The 25,597-nt window shown below is 44.7% G+C and overlaps 1 protein-coding gene across 1 annotated transcript in view; it reads right to left on the minus strand.

The window, feature by feature from the left end:
• The window catches only part of adgrb2 (adhesion G protein-coupled receptor B2), a 177,774-nt gene that overhangs the window by 30,511 nt on the left and 121,666 nt on the right, over positions 1-25,597 (minus strand). The window contains 9 exon segments of the mRNA XM_060043059.1: positions 1,343-1,414; positions 1,672-1,771; positions 4,332-4,430; positions 7,573-7,658; positions 9,644-9,710; positions 10,535-10,604; positions 16,089-16,239; positions 17,787-17,889; positions 18,670-18,773. Coding sequence (XP_059899042.1) covers positions 1,343-1,414; positions 1,672-1,771; positions 4,332-4,430; positions 7,573-7,658; positions 9,644-9,710; positions 10,535-10,604; positions 16,089-16,239; positions 17,787-17,889; positions 18,670-18,773 — 852 coding nt within the window.

Consider the following 25,597-nt stretch of genomic DNA (forward strand, 5'->3'; position numbering starts at 1 on the left):
ACTGTTGTATGTACATGTAAGCGTGCGCTTGTGTGTTCATAATGTTGTGTGCGTATATAATCCTGCGCTTGTGTGTGCGTGCTGTTGTGTGTGCGATGTGAACAAGCTTTCATGTGCGTGCTGTAACGGCCCGTGTGTGAGTGCTGTTGCATGCGCGTGTGAACATGTGCTGGTGTATACGTGCTGTTGTGTGTGTGTTGTTATGTGTGCGTGTGATCGTGTGCTGGTGTGTTCCTGCTGTTTTGTGTGCGTGGGACCATGTGCTGTTGTGTACGTGCTGTTGTGTGCGTGTTGTTGTTTGCGCGTGTGAATGTGTGCTGGTGTCTGCCTACTGTTGTGTGCTTGTTGTTGTGTGTGCACGTGAACAAGCGCGAGTGTGTGCGTGCTGTTGTGTGTGCGTGTGCACGTGATTGTGCGACGGGCGTGTGGCAAGCATCTCTGTGTTGTCTTCACTATGTCTGCGGCGGCGCCTGTCCTCTGAATCAAGGTCTCATGAATTTAAACTACAGCCTGCCAGCCATCCTGTGTGTGTGTGTGTGTGTGTGTGTGTGTGTATGTGTGTGCGTGGGTATGTGTATGTGTATGTGTGTGGGTGTACGTGTGTGTATGTGTGCGTTTGCGTGCGTGCATTTGCCTGCGTGTGTGTTTGTGTGTGTGTGTGTGTGTGTGCGTGCTGGTGCTTGCGTGAGCGTCTGTGTGTGTGTGTTGTGTATGTGTTTGAGGGGGAGGTGGGGGAGGGAGGTGGGGCTTCCCATGGTAATTGAGAGCGCAGAGGGGGGTATGGGGCATTAGAGCGGGACTTATCATCTTATTCCATGGAGCGTCGCCGGTAATCTTTTCAAAGCTGCCTCAGATCGGCCGGACAATGCGGGCGCAACAGAAGCCGCGACGCATCCCTGAGACGCACACCATCACACACACGGAGCGCTGCAGTAATCCTTCTGTCTGGTCTGATCCTCCGCCTCTCTCTCTCCCTCTCCCTCTCTCTCTCTCTCTCTCTCTCATTCCGTCACTCTCTTCATCTCTCTTCACCTCCCTCTCTCACTCTCTGTCACTCTCTCTCTCGTTCTGTCACTCTCTTCATCTCTCTCTCTCGTTCTCTAGCTCTCGTCCTCCCTCTCTCTCGCTCTAACTCCGTCATGATTCTCAACATTTTCCTGGAGAGTGGCACGCAGTGAACCCAAACCACGCCCCTTTGCCGCTTTGTGTAGGTGGATGAGAGAGAGAGAGAGAGAGAGAGAGAGAGAGAGAGAGAGAGAGAGAGAGAGATAGAGATAGAGATAGAGATAGAGAGAGAGAGAGAGAGAGAGAGAGAGAGAGAGAAGCCGAAAGGTGGACCTACCTCTCGGCGCATGGCACAGTGAACGGTGATGATGACGAAGCCTTGCACTGAATCGAACACCGCAAAGAGGACCTGCGGTGAAACAAAGACCCCCCAACACGTGAAACAAAGTAACACACCGGTCAGGGGTCACCATTGCACACAGGTGGCTGAATGTTGAACCACAGGAAAATACTATCGTACAATTATGGTTAACAGAGCATTAAGGGGAAAATTCTTAAAACGTTCACGGTGTGGTAGGCAGCTTTTATGCCCGAGGCCAATACAAATACATATACATAGATAAAAGGCATAAAGGAACAGTAGCAGGTGAGGGAAAGACTCAGCACCTGGAACAGCGTGGAGCGCCGGTCAGTGATGGCCAGCACTGCAGACATCCAGGTCAACGCCAGCAGAGGCAGAACTACACAGGAGCTCCACAGAGAGGCCCTGGAGGGAGAGAGAGCGCCATCGAGACACAGGGGGAGAGAGAGAGAGAGAGAGAGAGAGAGAGAGAGAGAGAGAGAGAGAGAGAGAGAGAGAGAGAGGCAAAACAGAGGAGAGGGGATGAGAAGAGGGGGAGGACGGCAGAGGGAGTGAGGGAGGGAGTGTGGAAGGAACAGGGGGAAAGTGTGAGGGGGGGGGGGGGGCAGGTTTCAATTCGGGACCCCCTTGTTCCAATATTTTAATTGACCGGTTTCATATACCTTCACAGGTGGCAGACAGGGGGCTCTCAGTGGGTGGGCCCGGGCTCTGACACTTGACTGACACATGGAGGATCACGTTAAATCTAATATTCACTCACTCCCCCTCACCGCAATTATACGCTGGCATTGGCAGCGCACGCCATGGACCGTGCACAGCGTGATGGCGGGTTGAGGCGTCACCCCCCCCCCCCCCCCCCCCTCCAAACCCTGACAACCCCTACAACCCCCCCCCTCCCCCCAGCCTGCCCGTCATATGAGTCGCTGACAAGGAGGTGCCTGACGTGTGAAATTGTACACGTGTGTAACCAATGGAGTCAGACACCAATTTAAAAAGGTTTCACGCTGCTTTGATCACATATGGGCCCTCATGGCTGTCAGCCGCCCCGCGGCGGCCTGTAATGGGCTGACTCAGGCGGTCACAAGTTGCTAATCCGTGGTCGCAGTTGAGACGCCCATTGTTCCTGGGTATTTATTCAACGCCGGCGCCGCTGAGCTCGCTATAGCCGCTGCTTGATTCAATAAAGGGGATTCCCCGGGAAACGGGTTCAGACGACGGTTCGCGTCGCGGAGGAGAAGGTCGACTTGTTAAAGTCGTTAACCGTTATCTGCGTCAATGTGAAATTGTTGTTGTGTCTTTTGTCGCGGGAGATGAACCACCCTAGCCCACAAAAGCCACTTCTCTAGCCTGACCAAACCCTGTGGAAGAAAGTCATCAGCAATAAGTGTCAGCTGGAGCAAGTGAGTGCTCCTACAATTGCTAAATTTCGCATATACGGTCTAATTGTGGGGCTTTTTTACGTGAGGTTTCAACGGCCCATAAGAGAGCCCGAACCTTACAGTGGTGGTCTGTTTATCGAGAAATATGAGCTCCCCCAAAATCCCGCTTTTTTTTTTATTATCAGGTTCACTTTACTTCCTATGGCTTCCTGCCACATCATTTTTTACTCTGCATTATTTAGTGGGCTTCAACTACGGCATGGCTGTGTTCTCCATAATTTGCCGCCCGGGTCTCGCTTTATAGCGTACGCATTTTGAAGCACCCTTTTCTAATAAGGTGCTGGCATTTTAACAACTTCCCAGCCATCACATTGAATAATGAACACCATCGGCGGTAAACGCTTTGCCTCCAAGACTTCCTGTCAGAAAAGATCACCGCCTGGAAGAAAGAAAGCACTTCCATGTGTTTTTTTTGTCTGATTCTTTTTTTCTCGGGTCGCAGATGCGATCCCGTTTGAGCATCGATCAAGATTGTGTCTTTGTGTTTTCGAGACGCTGTCTTGCAGTGTCGGAATTTGGAAGGGCTAACCTATTTTTCTTCTACAAATTACGCTAAAGAGGGTTTCTCAGCTCCATTCAGCGATTTTACCCTCAATAATCGTAGCATTTAGCATTAGAGTCGTCAGAAACTCAAAAGTGTACTGCCTATTGACATATTTATGTGCCAAAACCCCAGGGCAAAGACTCTGAAAGCCCTATTTCCTACAATGGACTGTGGACTCGCAGCCGGATTTCAAGAATGCAATTGCAATGTCAATCTAAACGTTGACACACACATCCAATTACCGTGACGGTTTATACATCAACCTGGATTGCATTAAGATAATTACCGGCCCATCGTAATGGTTTTTAATGTAAACATTATTATACATTATAGATGGCCAGGGCGTACGTGAGCCTGTGTCTTATCGCACTTGGTGAGTTCATCAGCTCATGGAGGGTGCATTCATTATGATTAGCAATTCACACCTGTATTCTCTTTGAATACGTAGGACATTAGCATCGAGCACCAGGTAAAGATTAATTTCCATTTTGTTAATGGGTTTTGGGCATTTTTGTTTTTCTTTGTTGTTGTTGTGGTAGTTGATGTTGCTTTGTCATTGGTTAGTTTTAATGTCCGTCATCCTGAGTCATCCAATCCGGACAGTGAGAATGAGACAGAGAGTGGGTTGATAAGAACAAGAATGAGAAGAACAGAAAGAGGTAAGAAGGAAGAGGATACCCTCTCCTTTCTTACCATAAGGTTCACAATAGAGTGACATATATGCAATGAGAGAGAGAGAGAGAGAGAGAGAGAGAGAGAGAGAGAGAGAGAGAGAGAGAGAGAGAGAGAGAGCGCGAGCGAGAGCGAGAGTGAGACATAAATGCAATGAGAGAGAGAGAGAAGGATAGAGAGAGGAGAGAAAGTTATCGGGGCAGAGAGACTGTGAGAGATACATTGAGAGATAGAGAAGAAGAAGAGAGGGAGTGTAGGTAGAGTGAGAGTGTGAATGTGACAGAGAATGGAGCATGGTAGAGAGACTAACATGGCGCCGCTGGCGGTGGAGCTGGACATGGCGGTGCTTGAGATCACGCCACACTTGGAGCATTTCAGCAGCAGCCGGTTACGTGCCTCCACCGGGACACTTTGGGACACGCACACACCCACAAACACACACACACACACACACACACACACACACACACACACACACACACACACACACACACACACACACACACACACACACACACACACACACACACACACACACACACACACACACACACAGGAAAATACAATCACAGCCACATGCATTTGCAGTCACACATATTCCACCGAAAACACAGGTGCCCAAACATTAAAACAGACATACACATTTACACACACTCACACGCAGACACACACAAACACACACACACACACACACACACACACACACACACACACACACACACACACACACACACACACACACACACACACACACACACACACACACACACACACACACATCAACAAACACACACAAGCACACAGACACAGATGTGAGTGGGGGAGCAGACAGAGTTCCAGGGTTCAGAACATGTGAACATGAAGTCAGGGACAAATGGAGGAGAAGAAGAAGTCAGCGGAAGGGAAAGGGAGGGCACAAGACAAAGACAAAATAAATAAAAGGGACAAAGAAAGCAAAAAGAAAGCCAAATTAAAAACTGAGCGGACCAACAGCAAACAATAAGAAACAGGTAAGTTCACAGTGAACTGCTACGCCCACGGTTGATTAAGTAGAGAGTGAGCGATGGACACTGTTGAGCAATGTTACAGTATGTTGAGGTAATGAGGATTTAATGGACTACAGAGAAACAGACGGGAGCTGATCCATCCCCCTTCCCCTGTGGTAGGCTCCGGGTGTGTTTGTGTGCGTGTGAGAACGTCTGTTTGCGTTCATGTTCTCAGTGGTTTTCACCACTGTCTCGGAGTGAGGCTTTGCTTTGAAAGGCCTAATATTATTAATACTAGGAATGATAATATTTTGTATCATTTATCATTATCGTTGTCACCATCATTGTCATCACCGTTGTCAACATCATCATCAGCAGTCTCTGTGAAAATCAAAGGGTTAACCGATGGTTTGCAGAGCATATGATTATAATTGAAAACAACATTTTGGGGGAATCATTGAGCATTAGTGTTTCCAAGAAGAAATGACAATCATCCCTACAATAAAACCCAAAAAGTTATTATCCCTGACCGTTATTGAGAGAGTCCGTTAAATAACATGCAAAGGCATGTTTTTAATTTATGGTCACTACAATCGAAGGCACTCACTTAGAGTGCCTCTGGTAAGGGTGAAAATTGAGAGCATATTGAAATTTAAAACATTATCATGATAATGATCATTGTATTCAGCTTTTCTCACAGCATTTTCAGTTTGAAATTATCTTGACGCGTTTAAACATATATTCATGGGAGTCTGTGTGAAGTTATAATTAAGAGTCATTATTGTTTAGTTGAATGAACATTTTAAAGTTAAATAGCCATTTATGACACTTTACATAATAACTGTGAGCTCAGTATGTTATCAGGTGAAAAATATTAAAATAAATCTAATTAGAGTATACATTGTAATTAGTCAAAAACTGGTGGATGGATCTAATTCTGAACAATATCATTGTTTTTCTCACATCAAATAATTTCCAGTGCACATTTAAACGATATTTTAAATAATTATATTCGGTAAACATGTTTAGCAGATGTTCTGTTGTTGTTTTAGCGAGATACATATATGCAAAGACTCGTAAACATAGGTTAATGTTAGTGTTAAGAGACCTATTCATTCTTAAACTCCTCCAAGGGTGGTCAAGAGAAAAGTGTCTCTGTGTGGATCTGTAGATACCGCCCCAGTGGAGAATGTTGGGGGGCTATGCACATGCTACGCTACATTAGCGTCCCATCACAGCTCATTGCCACTACGCCGAACATGTCCCCATGGCTTCATAAGGAAATACATTATGCTAATGATTTTCTGTCCTGTTAGTAAAACTGGGACCACGGCTCCTGTGTCTTACATATGGGCGGTTTGTGTGTGTGTGTGTGAGTTACTGTGTGTGTGTGAGTTACTGTGTGTGTGTGTGTGTGTGTGTGTGTGTGTGTGTGTGTGTGTGTGTGTGTGTTTTCCGTGTTCATGCCTTGTGCTCTGGTCAAAAGTGGACCATACGCTGAGGATAAAGATAGTGATAAGTGTTAGTCCACCACCATCAAACTCCATGTTGTCAAGATAAGATTGTGGGACTGGGTTGTGTATGAGATGCGAATCTCAGATTCTTTGCCAATTTACTCCTTTACATGTAATGAATGAACTAAATTGCATTACTGGCTAACACATGATAATAGAGTCTCCCTCATCAACACATTTAGCTGAAGCACAACCTCGGTTTTTGAATTAGTTAGCAGAACCTGGATAAAATGGGACCAAAGATAAAAGATTAAAGCAAACGCACGTGGAAATTTAACAATGGGATTTTGTCAATGAGATTGCGGTGATTGTTCACTCTCTAACCACCCATGAATTTATTAAAGATAGCACATCCTTTGTGTGCTATCTATGTATGTTCGCACACGCACTCACAAAACGCACACACACCTTTTGATTAAAACTCCTCTATGCAAACTTCAGAGGGTGTTCCCACTTCAACTCTCTCCAATATCAAACTTCTCTCTGCTCAATGCCAACAGTAGTGCGAATGTGTGTTTGCTTGTATCTGCACATTGATTGTGTACAATCAATCATGAAACACAATCTTCCTGTTTAACCGACATGCAATCAGCACGCCTTCTGTCTCTGATTTGAAGGATCTTCAACATTTAACAGAACCATTACATTAGCCTACGTCGGGGCAGCTGCCCCTGAGCCACTGAGAATGTACATAATCAACTGGTAAACATATGCGGGCGGGACATAGCGGTTTGCTTAAGGAGGGACATAGCGAACTCTTCGGATTCATCCGGCAGCTAAATGAGACAGATGTCCGACGATTTTCTTGCCAAAATTGCACACTTTTCACCTGCCAAAAAAGCAGGTATCAGCCTAATCTGTGGTGGATGTTTCTATGCAGGGGCCGTGGCCGCGTCTCCCTCGCTCTCTGTCTCTTGAGACCTCTCGAAAGTAATTTGGCTCATTTCACAGAGACGTTTTTTTTCTGTAGGTTTTCTGTCTTTCTGAGGCAATCTCTCACACTCTGCTTTGGACGGTGTTTTGCACTGCGAGTGAACGGAGATGAACTCACCCCGCCCGCTGCTTTTTAGACTTGTCCGAGATGCCGTCCCGAGACATGAGCTTATTGAACACCACAATTCCAATCAGCATATTCACCTGAAAGAGAGAGAGGGAGAGGGAGAGGGAGAGAGAGAGAGAGAGAGAGAGAGAGAGAGAAGAGAAGGTGGACACAAAGAGCGAGCCAGAGACCACCCGAGACATAGACAGAGAGAAACAGAAAGAGAGGGAGAGAGTAAGATGTTTTTCCATCAATGGTATTACAGACAACAGGCTACATTTAACATACATGAAGCCAAGGCTCAGTCTCTGAGCTCGCGTTAGAGTAGAGTTTGTCCGCAGTTAGCCAGTGCTACATATTCCATTAAACACACACACACACACACACACACACACACACACACACACACACACACACACACACACACACACACACACACACACACACACACACCTGTGCCAAAGCCTGTTGCCTCTGAGCGCTCAGAAATCCATCCCACCCGAGAGCTGCTGTTATTTGTTGTCAGATAGAAAATATTCAATTTTTCTGTACTCATACTCCTTTACACGTATAATTCATATATACTGGTACTCTAAATCTCGATCTCAATCTTGGTGTGTTAAGCCCCACGCCAACGCGTCAAAGATGTTCTGTTGGTCTATTCTCCTACCTTTCAATAACAGTCTCTTCCCCTGACGCCAGCCTCTTACTATGCATTACATTGGCTATTCATTCTACACTGAGGAGACTCGTCTTCCTATCCATTTTCACTGGATTGCTTGGGATCCCTTATAGCCTGAAACCCTTTTTTCCTCTGCGTTGGCTACAGCACCGACACTGGATCTATTCGTCTGCTTTCCCACTGAGCATATCGACACTCTGTCAGTCATGTCAAGCTTTCTCTCTCTCTCTCTCTCTCTCTCTCTCTCTCTCTCTCTCTCTCCCTCTCTCTCTGAGTCAGACAGCCTCTGTTCAGCTTTTGGCCAAACTCAGTAATTAGACGAGGGTCCTAAGGGAAGGTCTGTGACGTCCTCTCCTCATTACCTACGTTTCTTTTTATTTTTTTCAATATGTGTGAATGAAGTAGGGGTGGGTACACTACACACATACACACAGGCTTTTTAGAACTCTTTACACACACACACACACACACACACACACACACACACACACACACACACACACACACACACACACACACACACACACACACACACACACACACACACACACACCCACACCCACACCACAAGTGGTTCTTCAAACTTCATTAGTTCTGAACAAGTCTCATAAGTCAATATTCCTCCCCAACCTTAGAAGGGGGAGGAATATTGATTAAAGTTAATATTTGGCCCATGGAACATGCATCCATTTAATGAGGGGAATGTTATTTTCTTTCATGATTTAAAAGGTGGCATTCACAGAGAGGACAAGGGGGGGTTTAAAAAGTTGACCAAGTCACTAAACAAATGTTTTGTCATCACGAAGGTCAGCGAGGGAAGAAGAGAAATGAGAAAACAGGATGGATGACAGTGTATTTCTTTTTGATTAACAGTACACATCATTAGGCAAAGGAGCAATGCGGACCAGTGTGATCCACTAGTGAACCCAGTAGCCCTTAACTGGTCCCAGCAACTACCATTATTGTTCTGTTTTTGTCTGTAAAACTGTTGAAAGTGGTCTTATTGCTATGCATACCAAAAGATACACATTGAAAACTACCGTGCCCTATAGGAGGGTTGACGATAGGTTGATTTACATGCACAAAAAACACATGCCTGCAGCTACATTCTAAAATAAATCCAACAAGCATCGCACAAGCATAAAACTAGTTATCAATGTGTAAACATCATTTACATTGAAAATATGAAATAACATGTGATCTGTTTCAATACTGTAACATATTGAGTGCTTGTTGCTCTATCATAATTTGTCATTGTTTACTCATCTTTATGTGCAGTTCATTTGATTCCGCATTTGGCTTTAGGCGACGGAAAACTGCTGAATTATTAAAATTAAAATTCACAAACAATTATATTATTCTTTAACTGACAGGGAGGCTGAACATTGAAAAGAGACTTACCAGTACAATGACAGCAGCTGGTCCCACAAAGGCATAGAGAAGACCACCCTCTAAGGAGAGCCAGCAACTGAAAACACACACACAACCACACACACAGGAGATATTTACGCCATGGATCAGAACCAATGCATTAGTTGATTGCTTGTCTTGTAAAACCTAGATTTTACCCTCTCTAGTTGTGATTTTCAGTCTTGGAGGTTCAAAATACTGCACTTGAGCGAACAAACAAGCATTCAAGCAACATGTTTACTTGTGATTTTTTTTAAGTAAAGGGGACGAAAATAACAGAATTCTGTTTTTGTTATGGACGGAAAAAAATATGAAATATGTCAAAAATGTAAACCAGTTGAATAGATTTATTTGATTAAAGGTTGGCTCCTGCTTGTGAAAGAGTGATGAAGATAATAGTGTATTATCAGATTAACGTAACTTTAGAACACTTTCTGAAAACACTGTACTTTTTTTTCAGTGATTCGGTAGGGTATTATTCTATTGCCGGATATGGCAATGTAGAGTGGAGGAAATAAATATTGTATTCATATTTAGATGTTTCAGAAAAGGTTTGAGCATACAAAATACAATATTTTCAGCCAAGTGGCTGAACCACTCGGATCCTCAATAGTCTTGGATGCTCGAGGACTGCAACAAACGCCAAACTACCAACCCCTTTGCCAGTTTATAAATGTTTTTTCCGGGCTATTTTCCTTCTTTTTTGGCTCTTTTGTGAAACCAGTGTTGTGAACCGTACTGCATAACTTAAATTACACACACGGGTAACTTTAAAAAAAAAAAAAACGAATCTTCAGAGAACAGAAAAATATCAGAATGTCAACAGAGATTCAGTTTAAAGCTTGCTGTGAACGAGCGTGGGATGCAGAGAGTTATACTCACTAGCTGGCTGTGCCGTAACCTCTCGCTCTGGTGAAGCCTACCGACACTGCTACTACTAGGGCCGGGAGACCTGCAAGAGACAGAGAGAGAGAGAGAGAGAGAGAGAGAGAGAGAGAGAGAGAGAGAGAGAGAGAGAGGGGGAGAGAGACAGGGAGAGACAGGGAGAGCAAAAGCGAAGGTAAAAGAGAGCGAGAGCAAAAGCGAGAGTAAGAGATAGACAGAGAGCAAAAGTGAGAGCAAGAGAGAGAGAGAGAGAGAGAGAGAGAGAGAAAGGGAGAGAGAACAGAAGAGCACAGGTTGAAGAATGAGAATAACATCGATATTATGCGGCGGGAGACTAGGTGCGTAGGTCAACACAGAGTTAATTACGGTAATTGGGCTCTTTCGTGTGTGTGTGCGCGAGCGGTTTGCGTTTGTGCGGCGCCGGTGTGATGGCTGTTTGCGTGTTTGCTTTATGCGTTTCATTAGGTGTGAGAGAGTGTGAGTGAGTGCAGTGGAGGACGTGCCAACAAAAGGGGGGGGAGGGTGTGTTCGTAACTAGCTTGGCTCTGAAATATGCATGCAATTAACAAAACTGTGATTATGGCCACAAATGAAATGCAATTAGAAAAAAAATGTCATATTAACATTAAATAATAAGACGGCGGGGGGGGCAAAGGCAAAGCCCATTTCACCCATGGGTAGGAAGTTTCAATTAAACACACACACACACACACACACACACACACACACACACACACACACACAGAAGTCTGTACTTCTCTCTTCGTAGAACACACCCATTTCGGCAGTTGCTATGGCAACTGATATCAATCAGAGAATTTGGGAAAGAAAATTGCAATAGGGATATGGTAGGAATAAGCTGTTTGATCCCCCCCCTCAACCCCCCCTAAACCAGCCATCCAGCTTCAGGCTGCTTCCAGGACAGCATCGTGGCTTCTGTAAGTGTATGAGTTCATTCAATACATTATGTGCTTGCGCTCTCTCTCTCTCTCTCTCTCTCTCTCTCTCTCTCTCTCTCTCTCTCTCTCTCTCTTTCTCTCTTTCTCTCTCTCTCTCTCTCAAAGTGTTTGTGGTGTGCGTCTGAAGTGTATCTCTTGAAAGTGTGCTGTCGTGCGCTTGAAGTCATTGATGTCCGTATCCATGCATTCCTTTTGTTAAAGTTATTCAATCGTGTTTGTTGTTGTATTTCAGTTTAGTTTGAACCGTCAGCGCGATTGTTCTTCAAAAATGTAAGCAATGAACTGACAAGCATTTTTATTTCTTTCAGACGTTTTCATTTACTTTCTTTTTTTAATCATTTGAATTTGATGTGGCAAGTAAATCCAGATGAGGCAGACCAATCAGACCTTGTTCAGGATGGTGCGCCAATTCTGTCTTTGTTCCGGGGACATTTTCACCACATTGGTGGCTTTTCTATTTCCTCCTGGATTAGAGGCTAATGTACCTTCCACGGTGGAAACCGTGAAGGGCAGGACCCCGACGCGGAGGCGAGAGCTTTTGGGCCCACTCTCCTGCTTTATTAATGTTTATTCACCAAAACGGTGGAACCGGGCTGTTCTTTAACAGGTCAAAGGTCGCATCAGAGCCGGGACCGGGGCCAGAGAGAGCATCATTGAAGCAGAGCAATGGGGGAGTGAAGGGGGGGGGCTATGAGAACTATGCAGTATAAGCTTTACCTCTGGAATAATAAAAGAGTGCGCAATGTGTTTTTAACCACGCTCTGTACCGTCTTCGTGGATTTCAGCACAGTTTGATCAGGGCTAATGCTCTGGTGATTAAAGACTGACGTCTGCGTCTATAAAGCTGCCAGCCTGGGGTTAGCACCCAGCGAACACATCTTCCACGAATGGATCCTCCGCCCGCCGTCTGACACGCGCCACAGCTGCACCTCTGCCTCACCAGGAGAAACCACACTCCGTTTTTATTGCATTTTTTAATGCAAAATGGCGCAACCCCTTTCTTACATGTGATAAATTATATTGACTTTATAGGAGGGTTTTTTGGGGATTCCAAAGGAATCCGGGGGAAGAACTAGATGAGCGTTTGGTCTGAGCAGTGTAGCTCAGTCGTAAATACTTACCGAGACAGAAATGGAGGATTTGGAGAGTAAGCAGCTCATCAATGCTCACCAGGACAACACCGGTAGTGCGGTGGCCGGTGGCTTCTCGTGGCGTGTATCGTTACAGGAAAGGAAGCTCTCTTCATTATTGTTGATCACCTCAAACCTGACAACGCGCTGAGCTTTAATGAAAAGATGGTACGCCTTCACCTGACCCAGTGGCACATCGCAATGCCCTCTACATGGCTGGGAACAGAAAGAGTACGTCTGCCACCGGTACGGGTAATTACCGATGATTACAGAGATAGGGAGGAGTTCAAAAGTGCGCAATCAAAGACTTTAGATATGAGGCGTTTCTGATGAAAATCAGCAACATCTTATACATCAGGTGCTGCAAATTCAGAGCACATCCGACTGTAATAAGGGTTGGCAGGAGCTCAGGTAGGAGGTAGAGCGGGTTGACTGGTAAACGGAAGGTTGCTAGTTCAATCCCCGGCTCCTCCTAGCTGACTGTCGAGGTGTCCCTGAGCAAGATGAATGGTTGCATTGGATAAAAGCATCAGCAAAATCCCCCAAAATGTAAATGTGAATATAATAGGGGCGTATCCGATAAAGGTTTTGCATAGTTTGATTCCTATTCGTCAGGCCAACCCCAACGTTAACTGATCATCGAAACACACATGATGCATTTCTAATGCGTGCGGCCCGATGCTTCCTCCTATTTTGTGACCCTGTATGGTTCAAGGGCTTGAAAATAACCAACGGGCCTATCAGGGTTTCCCCACAGACGTCTATAGGCGCCTCCGCTAAATGCGCGACGGATTATGGCAGCATCTGCATTCAATTTGTTATAAAATATATGCAAATAGGAGCCTTATTTACCGTTACATAACATAAGCTAGTATTATATATCGTAATTATAGTAATACATTTTACGAAATCAAACAGTTGCCAGTCACCGTGGAAATGGAGAGCTCCGTTCTGTGTGATTACGCACGGTACTCGCATCCCATCATGACAAATTCCTGCATCGATAAGATGACCGTAGAGGGGTTTGACTCATTAAAGATGTAAAATACATGTGAATGATAGGCTCAGGCGTATAGGATTTATAGACAAACCGCAAAGAATGTAATAACAAGAACCAGCAGGCAGAATATCTCTCACCAGTACGAATGGTACCAAGTGACAGCTATTGTTGACACAGTTTGCGTTTTACTTTTTGGGATCATCTTCAATGGTTTCACAATGCTGCCAAACAAAGTTATTGTGAATCCTTCAAGCCTAAAGGTACGACCACCCCAAACGCGTTACGCGCGTAACGCGCCTAACCTGCCACTTGATCATTGTGTGTCACAAAAATGGTTAAACGCGCCTACGCAGCAAGATGAGCCCGCCCAAAACTCATTTTTCCCCCGCTATTTTTCTTTTTCTCCACAAACATGGCTGAGATCACCACCAGCGCTGTGCTGTATTTGTTGTGGGAGTCCAGGAAACGTAGTGTCGTACAGAATAGGACGAGCACACACTGAAACGATGACTTGGTCGTCCATCTTCTTTCTGCTTCTGTGCAGCCTCCGTCTCTCTGCCAGTCACGTCGGGTCAAGCTCAACGCTGATTGGCTATCGCGGCTAAGCGTCACGCGTAGGAGCGTAAAAAGTTAATTATTTTTTACTCTGCGCGTAGGTGCGTTGGCGCTGCTTTAGCGCGTGTGATGCATCTACGCACTTAAACCAATGGTTCCCTATGCAAAAATGCTGATTTTCTACGCCTCTTACACGTTTCCCAACAGGAAATGATTGCATAGTGCAGCTGCCATTACACAAAGGGGTTATTAAGCAAACAATAAGGACATTTATTCAAAACAAAACATAACACAGCCAATTGCAGACAAAAGACTAAGTCAAACCGCCACAAAACAAACATTGTATAATTTATGGGCTTTTCCTTCTAGAAGCCAAGCAATTATCTGGTATCATTTCATTTAGCTCCCCTATCTTCCCAATGGTATGTCCCGCTGTTACATAATTCTCAAAGATCTGAGGCCATCCCTAGAATGTAATATGATGGGCAAATTGTAATAAATTACAATTTCCATAGAATAATTCAATTTTTTTCCATTCAGGTTTTTTCACAGTTTGGAGGTGAAACTTGGTCATGATATCATCACCATCGTAGACTCCCAATATCACACATCTTAATTGGGTGTAGAACAAAGTAATACCCAAACAATATGCGTTTCATTCAGCCGCCCATTGATACAGGTGGCGGTTGGACAGAACGCATCGTTTCATGGTGACTTTGATCTTCACTTTGCTGCGATAGGGTCAATATGGAGGAGAGCGAGCAAAAACAATCATGGGTGAGCGGTCACTGGACCCTGTGTTCATATTGACCGACCCCCCCCCCCCCCCCCCCCCCCGCCTCCCCCCAGGGCGGTTCACCTTCAGATGGAGTTTGCTGATTAGAGAAATCACAAATAGACTGGACACTTTACGGTTGACCTGTCAGAGTGTACAAACCCCAGAATCTCCCCAGGATAGCACTTCACTGCCTCATTCTTTTTGTGATGTATTTATGTGCCACACATCAAGTAAAAAATGTGTTCGGAAAAATGTCCCCTCTCTCCCTCTGTCGTTGTTTCTTTCTCAGGCTCTCTCTCCCTCTTTTTTTATCTCCACCTATCTCCATCCATCTCATTGTCTTGCGGTTGTTAAACATTCAATACATTCTGTACCCTTGCCTCTGTATCAGTGGAGGGCATCAAAGACCGGATCAAATAGGCAGGATGGATCAATATGTGTTTGTGTGTGCAATCCCATTGGATATCTCCTTGAGATCTTGCCAATATGGAGATGTAATCGTGGTAGCATTTATAAAATTCACAAAGCCATGCGTTTTCTCCTTCAGTCTGGCGGATGGGAGATCGAAAAGGACAGGACACAGGGATACTTGTGGTTTGACAGGAAGAGAATGGTGTGACACCATTCAGGGTCACGTCACCAATAAAGGAGGAAAGATAAAGTAGTGATGTTGAGAGACTGATAATCTGGGATCCAGCAGTCCTACTTTGCTATTGCAGAGCTTCTGGGGAGGCCAGAGGAACCAAACACTGGAAGAGCCAAAGCGGTTTCGTTAGAGTGGCAAGTCTGCACAGCATTGATTTGATACCTTATCAGACAATGTTTAACAGTTCCTCGCCTCCATTAACGCAATTGGGCGAAACAAATGAGGCCAAGGGAAAGTGAAAGTATGATTTGTGGACTAAAGAACAGAAACCGTATGTGTGTGTGTGTGTAAGTGTGTGTGTGTGTGTGTGTGTGTGTGTGTGTGTGTGTGTGTGTGTGTGTGTGTGTGTGTGTGTGTGTGTGTGTGTGTGCGTGCGTGCGTGCGTGCGTGCGTGCGTGCGTGCGTGCGTGCGTGCGTGCGTGCGTGCGTGCGCGTGTGTGTGCGTGTGTGTGCGTGTGCATGTGCATGTTCATGTGCACCTACCCCAGCCGAGGCACAGGAAACGCTTGCGGATCAGGCGCGACCTCATCTTGCCGATGACGGCGAGGTAAGACTGCCACGCCTCGGTCAGTACCCAGCAGAACGACGCCAGGAAGAAGAAATGCAGGAAGGCCGCCGTCACAGTGCACAGACCCTTGGGTGAGTGAGATTGAGGAACAATAGAGAGAGAGAGAGAGAGAGAGAGAGAGAGAGAGCAAGAGAGAGTGAGAGAGAGAGAAATAGACGGAGAGAGAGTTTAGTTAATAAAGGGATGTGAGTATAAAGGTCACAGTGCTGAAATTAAAGATCTCATTAGTACTGCGCTATACTGCGGAATGTCGACTTGTTGCAGAGACAGAGAGAGAGCGAGAGAGAGAGTTAGAGCGAGAGAAAGAGAGAAAGAGAGAAAGAGAGAGAGAGAGAGAGAGAGAGAGAGAGAGAGAGAGAGAGAGAAATAGAGAGAGAGTCCACTTGGCAGTGAGAGAAGAGTCAGGACAGAGAACGCCAGAGAGAGCGAGAGGATAAATAGAGGATGGGAAATTAGCCCATCTATATGATACTGCTATGCTGCATGTCACTGAATATAAACAGAGTTAAATGTAACTGCTGTGTAGTTGCTGGAACTCTGTGTGATTATAGCCAGCTCTGGTCTGCTCACACCATTTGAGTTAGTGTGAGTTTGGTGCACTGCTTGGCTGTTAGTAGTTTCCAAATGAAACACATGCACAGGTATACTACCTGTTCGCTGTACCTGTTGCTGATACCTACTGTTGTATTGTGTACAATCTATGGCTGCAAGGGACGTTTTATTCTCATGTACTAACATGAAGTACCTCCCCATTGTACAATTAGCTATGCATTTTAAGATGTAGAAAGAGCACGGTGTAACAATGCACTTTAAAACCGGATAACAAACCGCAAGGAATGAATACTGCATGCAGTATTCATTAGCATACATTAAAACCACTACAATGTTCTCCAAGGCAGAGAAACCAAAAGGCTTCTTGTGCGAGTATGTGTGTGTGTATATGTGTGTGTGTGTGTGTGTGTGTGTGTGTGCTTGTGTGTGAGTGTGTGTGACCACTCCCTTAATGCAGTGTCAGATGCTGTAATATACTATCACACAGCACAGGATGTACAACCCTATAGAACAGTGTGGAAAAAAAGTTCTGTTTGTGCTTCGTTGCAGATTTGTTTCAACCTTGAAACAATTTTAATGGCGATGGCTTTGGACTCTGTTCAAGAACATTCTTGTTATAGCACAGATTATGCTAACAAGTTATCCAATCATAATGGGTGCAAATATGATTATGTATGTGTGCGCGCTTGCGTCTGTAAACATGTTTTTGACTTTGTTTTGTCTGAATGACGATCCGTTGTGTGTTTATGGGGGAGTTTGTATTTTTCGGTGCTTTTGAGTATGTGTTTCACTGTATCTGTGCGTTTGTGTGCGTGTGTGTGTGTGGATGTTTGTGTGTGTGGATTGTTTGTGTGTATTTGTTTGTGTGTGTGTTCCTTGAGTAAACGTGGGCCTGTCTCTCTTACTTATAACTTGAGTCTGCGTATCTCACTCTTGTGTTTATTTGTGTGTGTCTGCTTGTGTGCATATGTCTATGCATGTGTGTGTGTATGTCCATGCACATGTGCGTGTGTTTGTGCATGCATGCATGTGTCCGTGTGTATCAGAAGACTGGGACTCACCTTGCTCAGTGTCTGTGATTGTCCCACCAGGATCAACATGTTGGAGGCCAGGATGGAGAGACAGAAGTTCACCAAGATGATCGATCGCTCCGAGCGAATGTACCTACAGATATAGAGAGAGAGAGAGGCATAGAGATGGAGAGACCAGTGAGAGAGAGAGGGAGGGAGAGACAGAGATGGATTTCGTGAGAGGGAAGAGGAACAGCCACTAGTAAATAAAAAGAGCTATAGAGCCATCTGTAGCTTGCTTTTGGTTGGAGTCAATAGCTCCATCCCCTCCATCTGTTACGCATTACATCCCCCCCCCCCCCCCCCCCCTCTCCCCCCACACCCACCTCCTCCTGCTCGGCACCCCACACAAACACCACACCAGTCATTTGGACACGCTGGACCTACTGATAGCATGGCGCACAACAGCAATTTAGAGGCCCATTCATTCTAGCTGATTGTATTTAGGGATCACAGAGGCCTAAGTACTCTGTGTGTCAGTATTGTATGTGTGTGTGTGTGTGTTTTGTCTTTACTCTGCATGTGTGTGTGGGAGAGTGGGCATGCGTGCGTCCGGAGATAGTCTTGGAATGTACTTTTTCCTGTCTTATAGCATGTCTGTGAGCCTATATGCATGTCTGCGTGCATGTGTCTAAGCGTCTATGTGTGTGTGTTTGCGTCCATGCACCAATATACATGTGTATAAATATACACATAAACGTGTGTGTTCCGTCTGGCATTCTATCCACGTACGTGTGTGTGTGTGTGTGTGTGTGTGTGTGTGTGTGTGTGTGTGTGTTTGTGTGTGTGTGTGGTTGCGTGTGTGTGGTTGTGTGTGTGTGTTTGTGCGTGCGTGTATGTGTGTGTGTATGTGTGTGTGTGCCTGTGTCCTGACCTCCAGAAGGCAGCGTAGATGAGCAGCAGGATGATCAGGGCTGTGCAGGAGACCCCACAGCCCACCATGAGTGGCACTGAGGGCATACTGGAAGGCCCCATGTCCTGGAGAGAGAAAGACACACACACACACACACACACACACACACAGAAACACACAAACACACACACACAAACATACATATACCATTAAAGCGTCTCATCAAAGAATCAGTCAAGACACATGACGGAAAACACATTGCTAACACATTGCTAGCGCTTAAGTCATCATGTGATGATCTATTGTCATGGAAACCAAACCCTGGCATGCATGTGTGTCCAGTGTCATCAAGCGTCTCCACAGAAGGTAAAGTTCAGGACCCTGGACAGCGCCATTCAGGAACAAGGCCATATTTGGGCATGGAACAGAACAGTCCATGTTTTGCTTGGCAGCTGATGCAGAGCTGGTGGGGGGGGGGGGGAGGGGGGGGAAGCAGCTGAAATATTGGGGGTGGGGGACGACGACACAGTCTTAGGATCCTAGTTTTCTCAGGACCCTGAATGCTATGAAATACAACACGTAGCAAGTCTCATGTCAAAACCTAACTATATCAGCAAGTACCTTAACAAACACACTAACCCTAAACGTAATCATCTCTAACCTAAGACTTAAACTTAACCATCTCTGCAATATATTTAAATAACTACAATAAAGTCTGAGATATAAGGTCCTCAGATTCTGGCCATGTAAATGCAGCCTCGGGTTTGGCAGGGACACACTATTGGATTCAACAGGGAGCTTGTCTGAAGTGTAAGGCAGGTCATAAAGGTCCCTACGACTCCAAGAGGACTAGCTGTAAACAGGTGGCTGAAGACGTTCTGTTTTGGTTCAGTCCTCCACCACCTCTCTCCTTTAATGTTTTCTGATATATTGGTTTTGGTCTTGCATTCAACCTTGTTTGGGGTCGTTATCTACTTGACACAGGAGTTGCCACAGTTTGTTATAGGCAGTCAGCCGCCATCCGTTGATGTTGCGGAAAATAAATAAAACATGACCATGTAAATCATTGTTATTTGTGTTATTTGAATGGCCCAGTGATATGTAAAAATGTGGTTCTTAAGTGTGAGCAATTTGTGTATTTTTTTCAAAGTGTGAAAAAGGTTTTTGCTCACAAGAGGCCAGTCAACAAAGTTACTAAGAATATAGAAACAGCACAAATTAAAATAGTATGTATTGCTGTGGTCAAGTAAACAAACTAGAACCTTATTATTTGCCCCACAGGATAGACGATTCGCAATAATAATGAATGTAATTATAAGGAAATTAAAATGGACTTAAAGTGTTGGAGATTGCAATGGCCTAGTTATATCGTGCTTCATCTTGGCCTTTAATAAGCCTTGTATAAACATGGCCAATGGTAAAAGCATGGAGTTCCCTTTTCCCAGTCCCGCCTCTCACCACAGCCGGATATATTTAGATACACACACGCCAGACGCGAACAAGGCCAGAGAGGCAGTGTGAGAAAGAGCAGGACAATGTGTGTGAGAGAGAAAGAGAGCGAGAGAGAGGAGAGAGAGAGGAGAGAGAGAAGGAGTGAGAAAGAGAGAGTAAGATGGAGAGAGCGAGAGAGAGCGAGAGCGAGAGAACGACAGAGTGTGAGAGAGAGTAAGAGGGAGATAGAGAAAGTGTGAGAGAGAGTAAGAGGGAGATAGAGAGAGAGTGACATAGTTTGTGTGAGAGAGAGAGAGAGAGAGATAGAGAGTAAGATAAAGACAAAGAGAGAGAGAGACATAGAGAGTAAGATAAAGACAGAGAGAGAGAGAGAGAGAGATAGAGAGAGTAAGAGGGAGAGAGAGCAAGAGTGAGAGACAGATAAAGACAGAGAGAGAGAGAGAGAGAGAGAGAGAGAGAGAGAGAGAGAAGGGGACAGCGAGCCTGTAATCTAGTGAGCCTAATAATGTAGTGTGGGTGGCGATTAGGTTCTCAAATTTCACACTTGAGGTGTTAATACACTGAAGGCGAAATAATAAACAAAACTGCCCAGCGACAATTAAACACAGAGATACAGAAGCGGAAAAATAAATGTATTCCCTATAACCTATTAGTTATCTCCACAACACATACTCCTTAATCACACAAACATACACACACCCCTTTGTTGAGTGGATGAATTTGAATCAGGACGTTGAATATTCCTGAATTTCTTCCAACTTTCTCCATCCAGCTGATGATTGAAGTGTCCTTTTTAAGAACAATCAGAATGCCGTGTCTAAGCTTGATTTACCCCCACTTTTTTTGTGGATATTATCTCCTTGCCCCTCCCCCCATTTCTCTTTTAAGATAAATAACATGTTATTAACTGTGATCAAAATGGAATCAATTCACAGTATCTCAAGAAAGCGTGCCATGGCATCATACAGTATCATATACCTCTCAACACTCAACATTCCTGCATGGCAACTCATTCACCAAGGCTAGGCCCGAAACAGGCACGCATAGAAAAAGAAAAACAACATATAAATAGAACAGTATTTGAAAGACTTGATCGTTCCTCTTGGAAACATAAACTATTAATGCCCAGTGCCCAGGGAACCATGTTTGTACAATTTCAGTGTGTGTTATGTAGATTAAAAAAATAGTCACATAACATTCGGGACATGATGTTACACAAAACTGCCCTTCTGGACCCCTTCCTCAAGTATTTCTTTTGAGCTGATGAATCGTCAACAAAAATAAAAAAAGGTGTTGAGTAATTAACGGTGCCCTGATCTCAAATGAGTTACATGTGGTTGCTTTAATGTTTTTAAGATCACACAATTTAGCTCCATTTACCTCCTGGGCTGATGAGGCCTTTCAATTCTTATTCCAACACGATGATTCATAGTGGACCAAACACATTGGCCAGTCTTCTGACATGCCATGTTCGCTAAAATACACCCAGTAGTGAGCGGTACACTCATTTCTAAGTGGGAGTGTGTATGTGTGTCAGTATGTGTGTGTGCGTCAACATGCTTGCAAGCAGATTTAGAGATGAGGGGGAGAGAGAGAGAGAGAGAGAGAGAGAGAGAGAGAGAGAGAGAGAGAGAGAGAGAGAGACAAGCGGTAGAGAAAGACGGAGATAGTGAGACAGGAAGTGAGAGATTGAGATAGAGTGAGAGAGAACGAGATGGATAGAGAGAGGGTGAGAGTCAAAGCATTCCTTTCAGTGATTTTCCACAGGCCATCATTGAAGGCAATTTCTTCAGAAGGGAGTGGAAACACGCACACACACACGCACACACTGACACCGACACACACACAAACACCCACCTCATGAGATGGAAACAGAGATGGAGAGAGGTCTAAAAAGAGAGGGAAAGGGAAAGAGGGGAATAGAGAGAGGAGGGGGAAGTGAAGGAAGAGAGCGAGGGGGGAGAGATTGGATAGAGGAAAAAAAGAGAGAAGGAGGGAGAGCGCTTGAGAGGAGAGTGAAAAATGGAGCGAGAGGAGGAGGAGAGAGAGAGGGGGAAAGAGCAGTGGAGAGACGGATGCAAACATGAAAAGCATTTCCATTGTGCCAGAGGCTTTCCGAATAGAAAACCAGAGTTGTTGGGCTATCTTCTATGCTTTTAAATTCAAAGAACACATCAGGACACGGTTTCTCAGTCGGAGAGATCAAACGCCCAACATGCATGAGGTGCAGGCCAATGTGTGGATGAGGGCAGATCCAATATCAGTGCTCTCCCATGCTTCTAAGACTTTATGGATGACCGCTGGTGCTAGGCGCATTTCATTAGAATCGTCGGACAAGAGGAACAACGAGCAGGGATCAGACCAGTTCCTATATCCCAGTCCAGTTTCCCCAAAGGGCCTTTGGAACATTTTCTACAGAGGTTCAGTATATTCATTGGATAGAAGAATAAACATGGCCAATGTAATATTGAGGCTAACATTTTTACAATAAGGCTACATTTATTAACCATCATTAATGCTTACTAGACCATGGGTTAACTGTTGATTCTCTGTTAATGAATTGTTAGTTAATGCGTATGACTGCATTGACTAATGTTAGATATTGGTAAATTAATGTAACCTAATAGTAAAGTGTTACCATGTATTGATGCATTATATTCTGGTGGAACACCTGGATCTGTATCGATGGTATTGTATCCATTATAATGGAAGGATAGGAGCTGGATTAAAAATAAACATGGCAGACCAGTAATGCTAGTCCATGTCAAGAATGAAAAGGGTGCATTTATTATCTTGTAAAGGGAATAGATAGCAGCGGATGTTTTAGTGTGTGTGTGTGTGTGTGTGTGTGTGTGTGTGTGTGTGTGTGTGTGTGTGTGTGTGTGTGTGTGTGTGTGTGTGTGTGTGTGTGTGCTTGTACCCATGTTTTATGTGCGCTGCATGGATTGAAGTATGTACTCTGTGTGTGCATCACAGGAGTAGATTAAACAGGGTTGGTTTGGCTGTGTGTAACCAGGCTCCCATGGGTATGCTGGGTTATCATGTGATTGGAAAGACAGCTATTTTCAGCATGGGAAGTTTAGCCTACTTATCCGCTCTGCACTGGAACTCCTACACACACACCCCTATCCATCTATCTATCTATCTATCTATCTATCCATCCATCTATCTATCTATCTATCTATCTATCTATCTATCCATCTATCTCTCAATCCATGTATATATTCATCTATTTATCTATCCATAAATATATATCTAAACATCCATACATCTATCCGTACATTTATCCATCTATACATACATACATCCATAAATCAATCTATCTCTGTCCATCTTTTCATACGTAAAGCTGTTGGATTTGTGTGTACCTTTATGTCAGTGTCAGTTGTCTGCCTGCCTGCCTGCCTGCTTGCCTGTCTGCGTGTCTCTCTTTCCGTCCTTCCGTCTATCATTTATTAATCTCAGTGGCTGGCGGTACAGCCGAGGGTTCTCGCCCGTCTGAGAGGGTTGTCGGTGCATTGCTCCACTCCGACCTCTTGCTCAGAAGCCAGCGTCCCCCCATGGAAGTGCAGCCGCAGCGAGCCAGTCAGATAGCAAAAGTTCATGTACAAGTCAGGGATGAACTTTTCCTGCCTTTTGAAACAGAAACCAAACAATCGACAGAAGGAAACAAAGATTGAATTGAACTTGGCTCTTTAGTAAAGAACAGGGGCAGGATAGGGTCGTGTTTAGGGTGTCTCTCAGCCCCTAGATCCACAGCCTTACCCAAACTAATATACTTAAAGCTGCTTTGAATAAGGTCTCTGCTAAATAAACTAATACTAGGGAATTTATATGCTGAGACCATTGTAGAAATGCTCCTTCAAAAACTCTTTAAAGCATCATAGGATTGGGTCTACCTCAATGTAGTTAGATTATAGCTATTAACAACCTGTGCATGTAGATTGTGTGTGCGTGTGTGTGTGTGTGTGTGTGTTTAAATGGCAAACTGCATGGAAATGGTCATGTTTCAGAATTAGCACATAAGAGACGGATGCATCCGACTCATTGCCGTAACATCTGACCAATACATCGACTTTTGTAAAGCAAACAACGTTTGAAAAATAAAGTACCACTTAACAAGAGTTACCCAACACATTTAACGTCTGTTGTGCAAACAGACATGTTTGAGTGTTCCCAAACACGGGCTGGACCCAGACAATGACGCTATCCAAAATGTCAACAGGAGGCGCAGTTATTCATTCCATCACTCCTGTTGCGTTCTGCATTGGCCCAAATGATTATTGCTTTATTTTTCAAAGGCTGTCACAGACACATCAAGTCGAGTATTGTTGTGATTAGTGTGAGCTTCTTTTCATATGGCTCGGTCTAGTTGAAAAGGTGGTCTCAATTACAGGTTCATGTGTACTCTGGGTACGGTTCATGGTGAAAGCTGCTGCACCAAAACACGGGACTGCTTCATAGTGATGGCCCGAATCTGCACAGACGTATAGGATAAGGAATGTGAGCGAAAAGGTGGTTCTTGACATTGTCTCCAAAGTATCAATAAGAGTAGGACTGGAGATGGAGATTGACTCCACTAGAAGACTCTAGGAGTAGTTCATTTTTCCACACGGGAGCAACAAATGTTGCGCAGATGATGATGCAATTGCACTATTCGTTTTCTTCTGTCGAATCTCAACAATCTCACAACATTACTAACGTGAAATCTGAGTGGCAGGGGACATGCGATGGGGGGAAATCATACTCATGCACGGTACAAGGCAATTTACCTTATCTGGAAAAAGCCTTTCACAGTAACACTTTGAGGCCAAGTTAAACCGTATAACTGTGGATCACATGTCTAGGAACAGCAAGCACATTTTCATGTTTTTTATTTTCTTCTACTCTTCTTACAATTGTTTTGTGTGTGTTCGTGTGGGTGCGTGCGTGCGTGGGTGTGATTGTGTGTTTGATTGTATGTTATTCTCTCTGTCTCTCTCTCTCTCTCTCTCTCTCTCTCTCTTTCCCTGGTACCCTGGTCAATTACTTCGGAGGGAGTCCTAGGTTCATGTCCATCCCAAGCCCCCAGGAACAGTGCATACTTCCGCAATCCACCAGTGCTCAGCGGCCAAGCCTGGTATTGCAGCTGTTTAAGCGGGCTGTGGACGGGTCCCTCGATTCAAGGGGCTCAGAAGTAGATATCTCCGTTCACTCCAATACAAGTGGGGAACAGGAATGTGTCTCCGCAAAAAATGACTGGATATCAATCAAAGGCTCATAATTATCTTTATGCCATGTACTATAAACTTTTAAGTTTTCTCTTCTCAAAACGCCACCTCAAGCGTTTTATTAGCTGTTTTATGCTATTATTTTTTGCTGGAGAAGGAGGGGTGGGCAGCTGAAAGGAGTCGTAGTGAAACAAATGTTGTTTCGGCCCGGCATTCGAGAGGGCCTAGTGCACGGCTCCGTTAAATTCTCGTGTCCGAGGTTTTTCCTTTTACTTAACATGAATGAC

Source organism: Gadus macrocephalus, chromosome 22 (genome assembly GCF_031168955.1).
Source record: "Gadus macrocephalus chromosome 22, ASM3116895v1".
Lineage (NCBI taxonomy): Eukaryota > Metazoa > Chordata > Actinopteri > Gadiformes > Gadidae > Gadus > Gadus macrocephalus.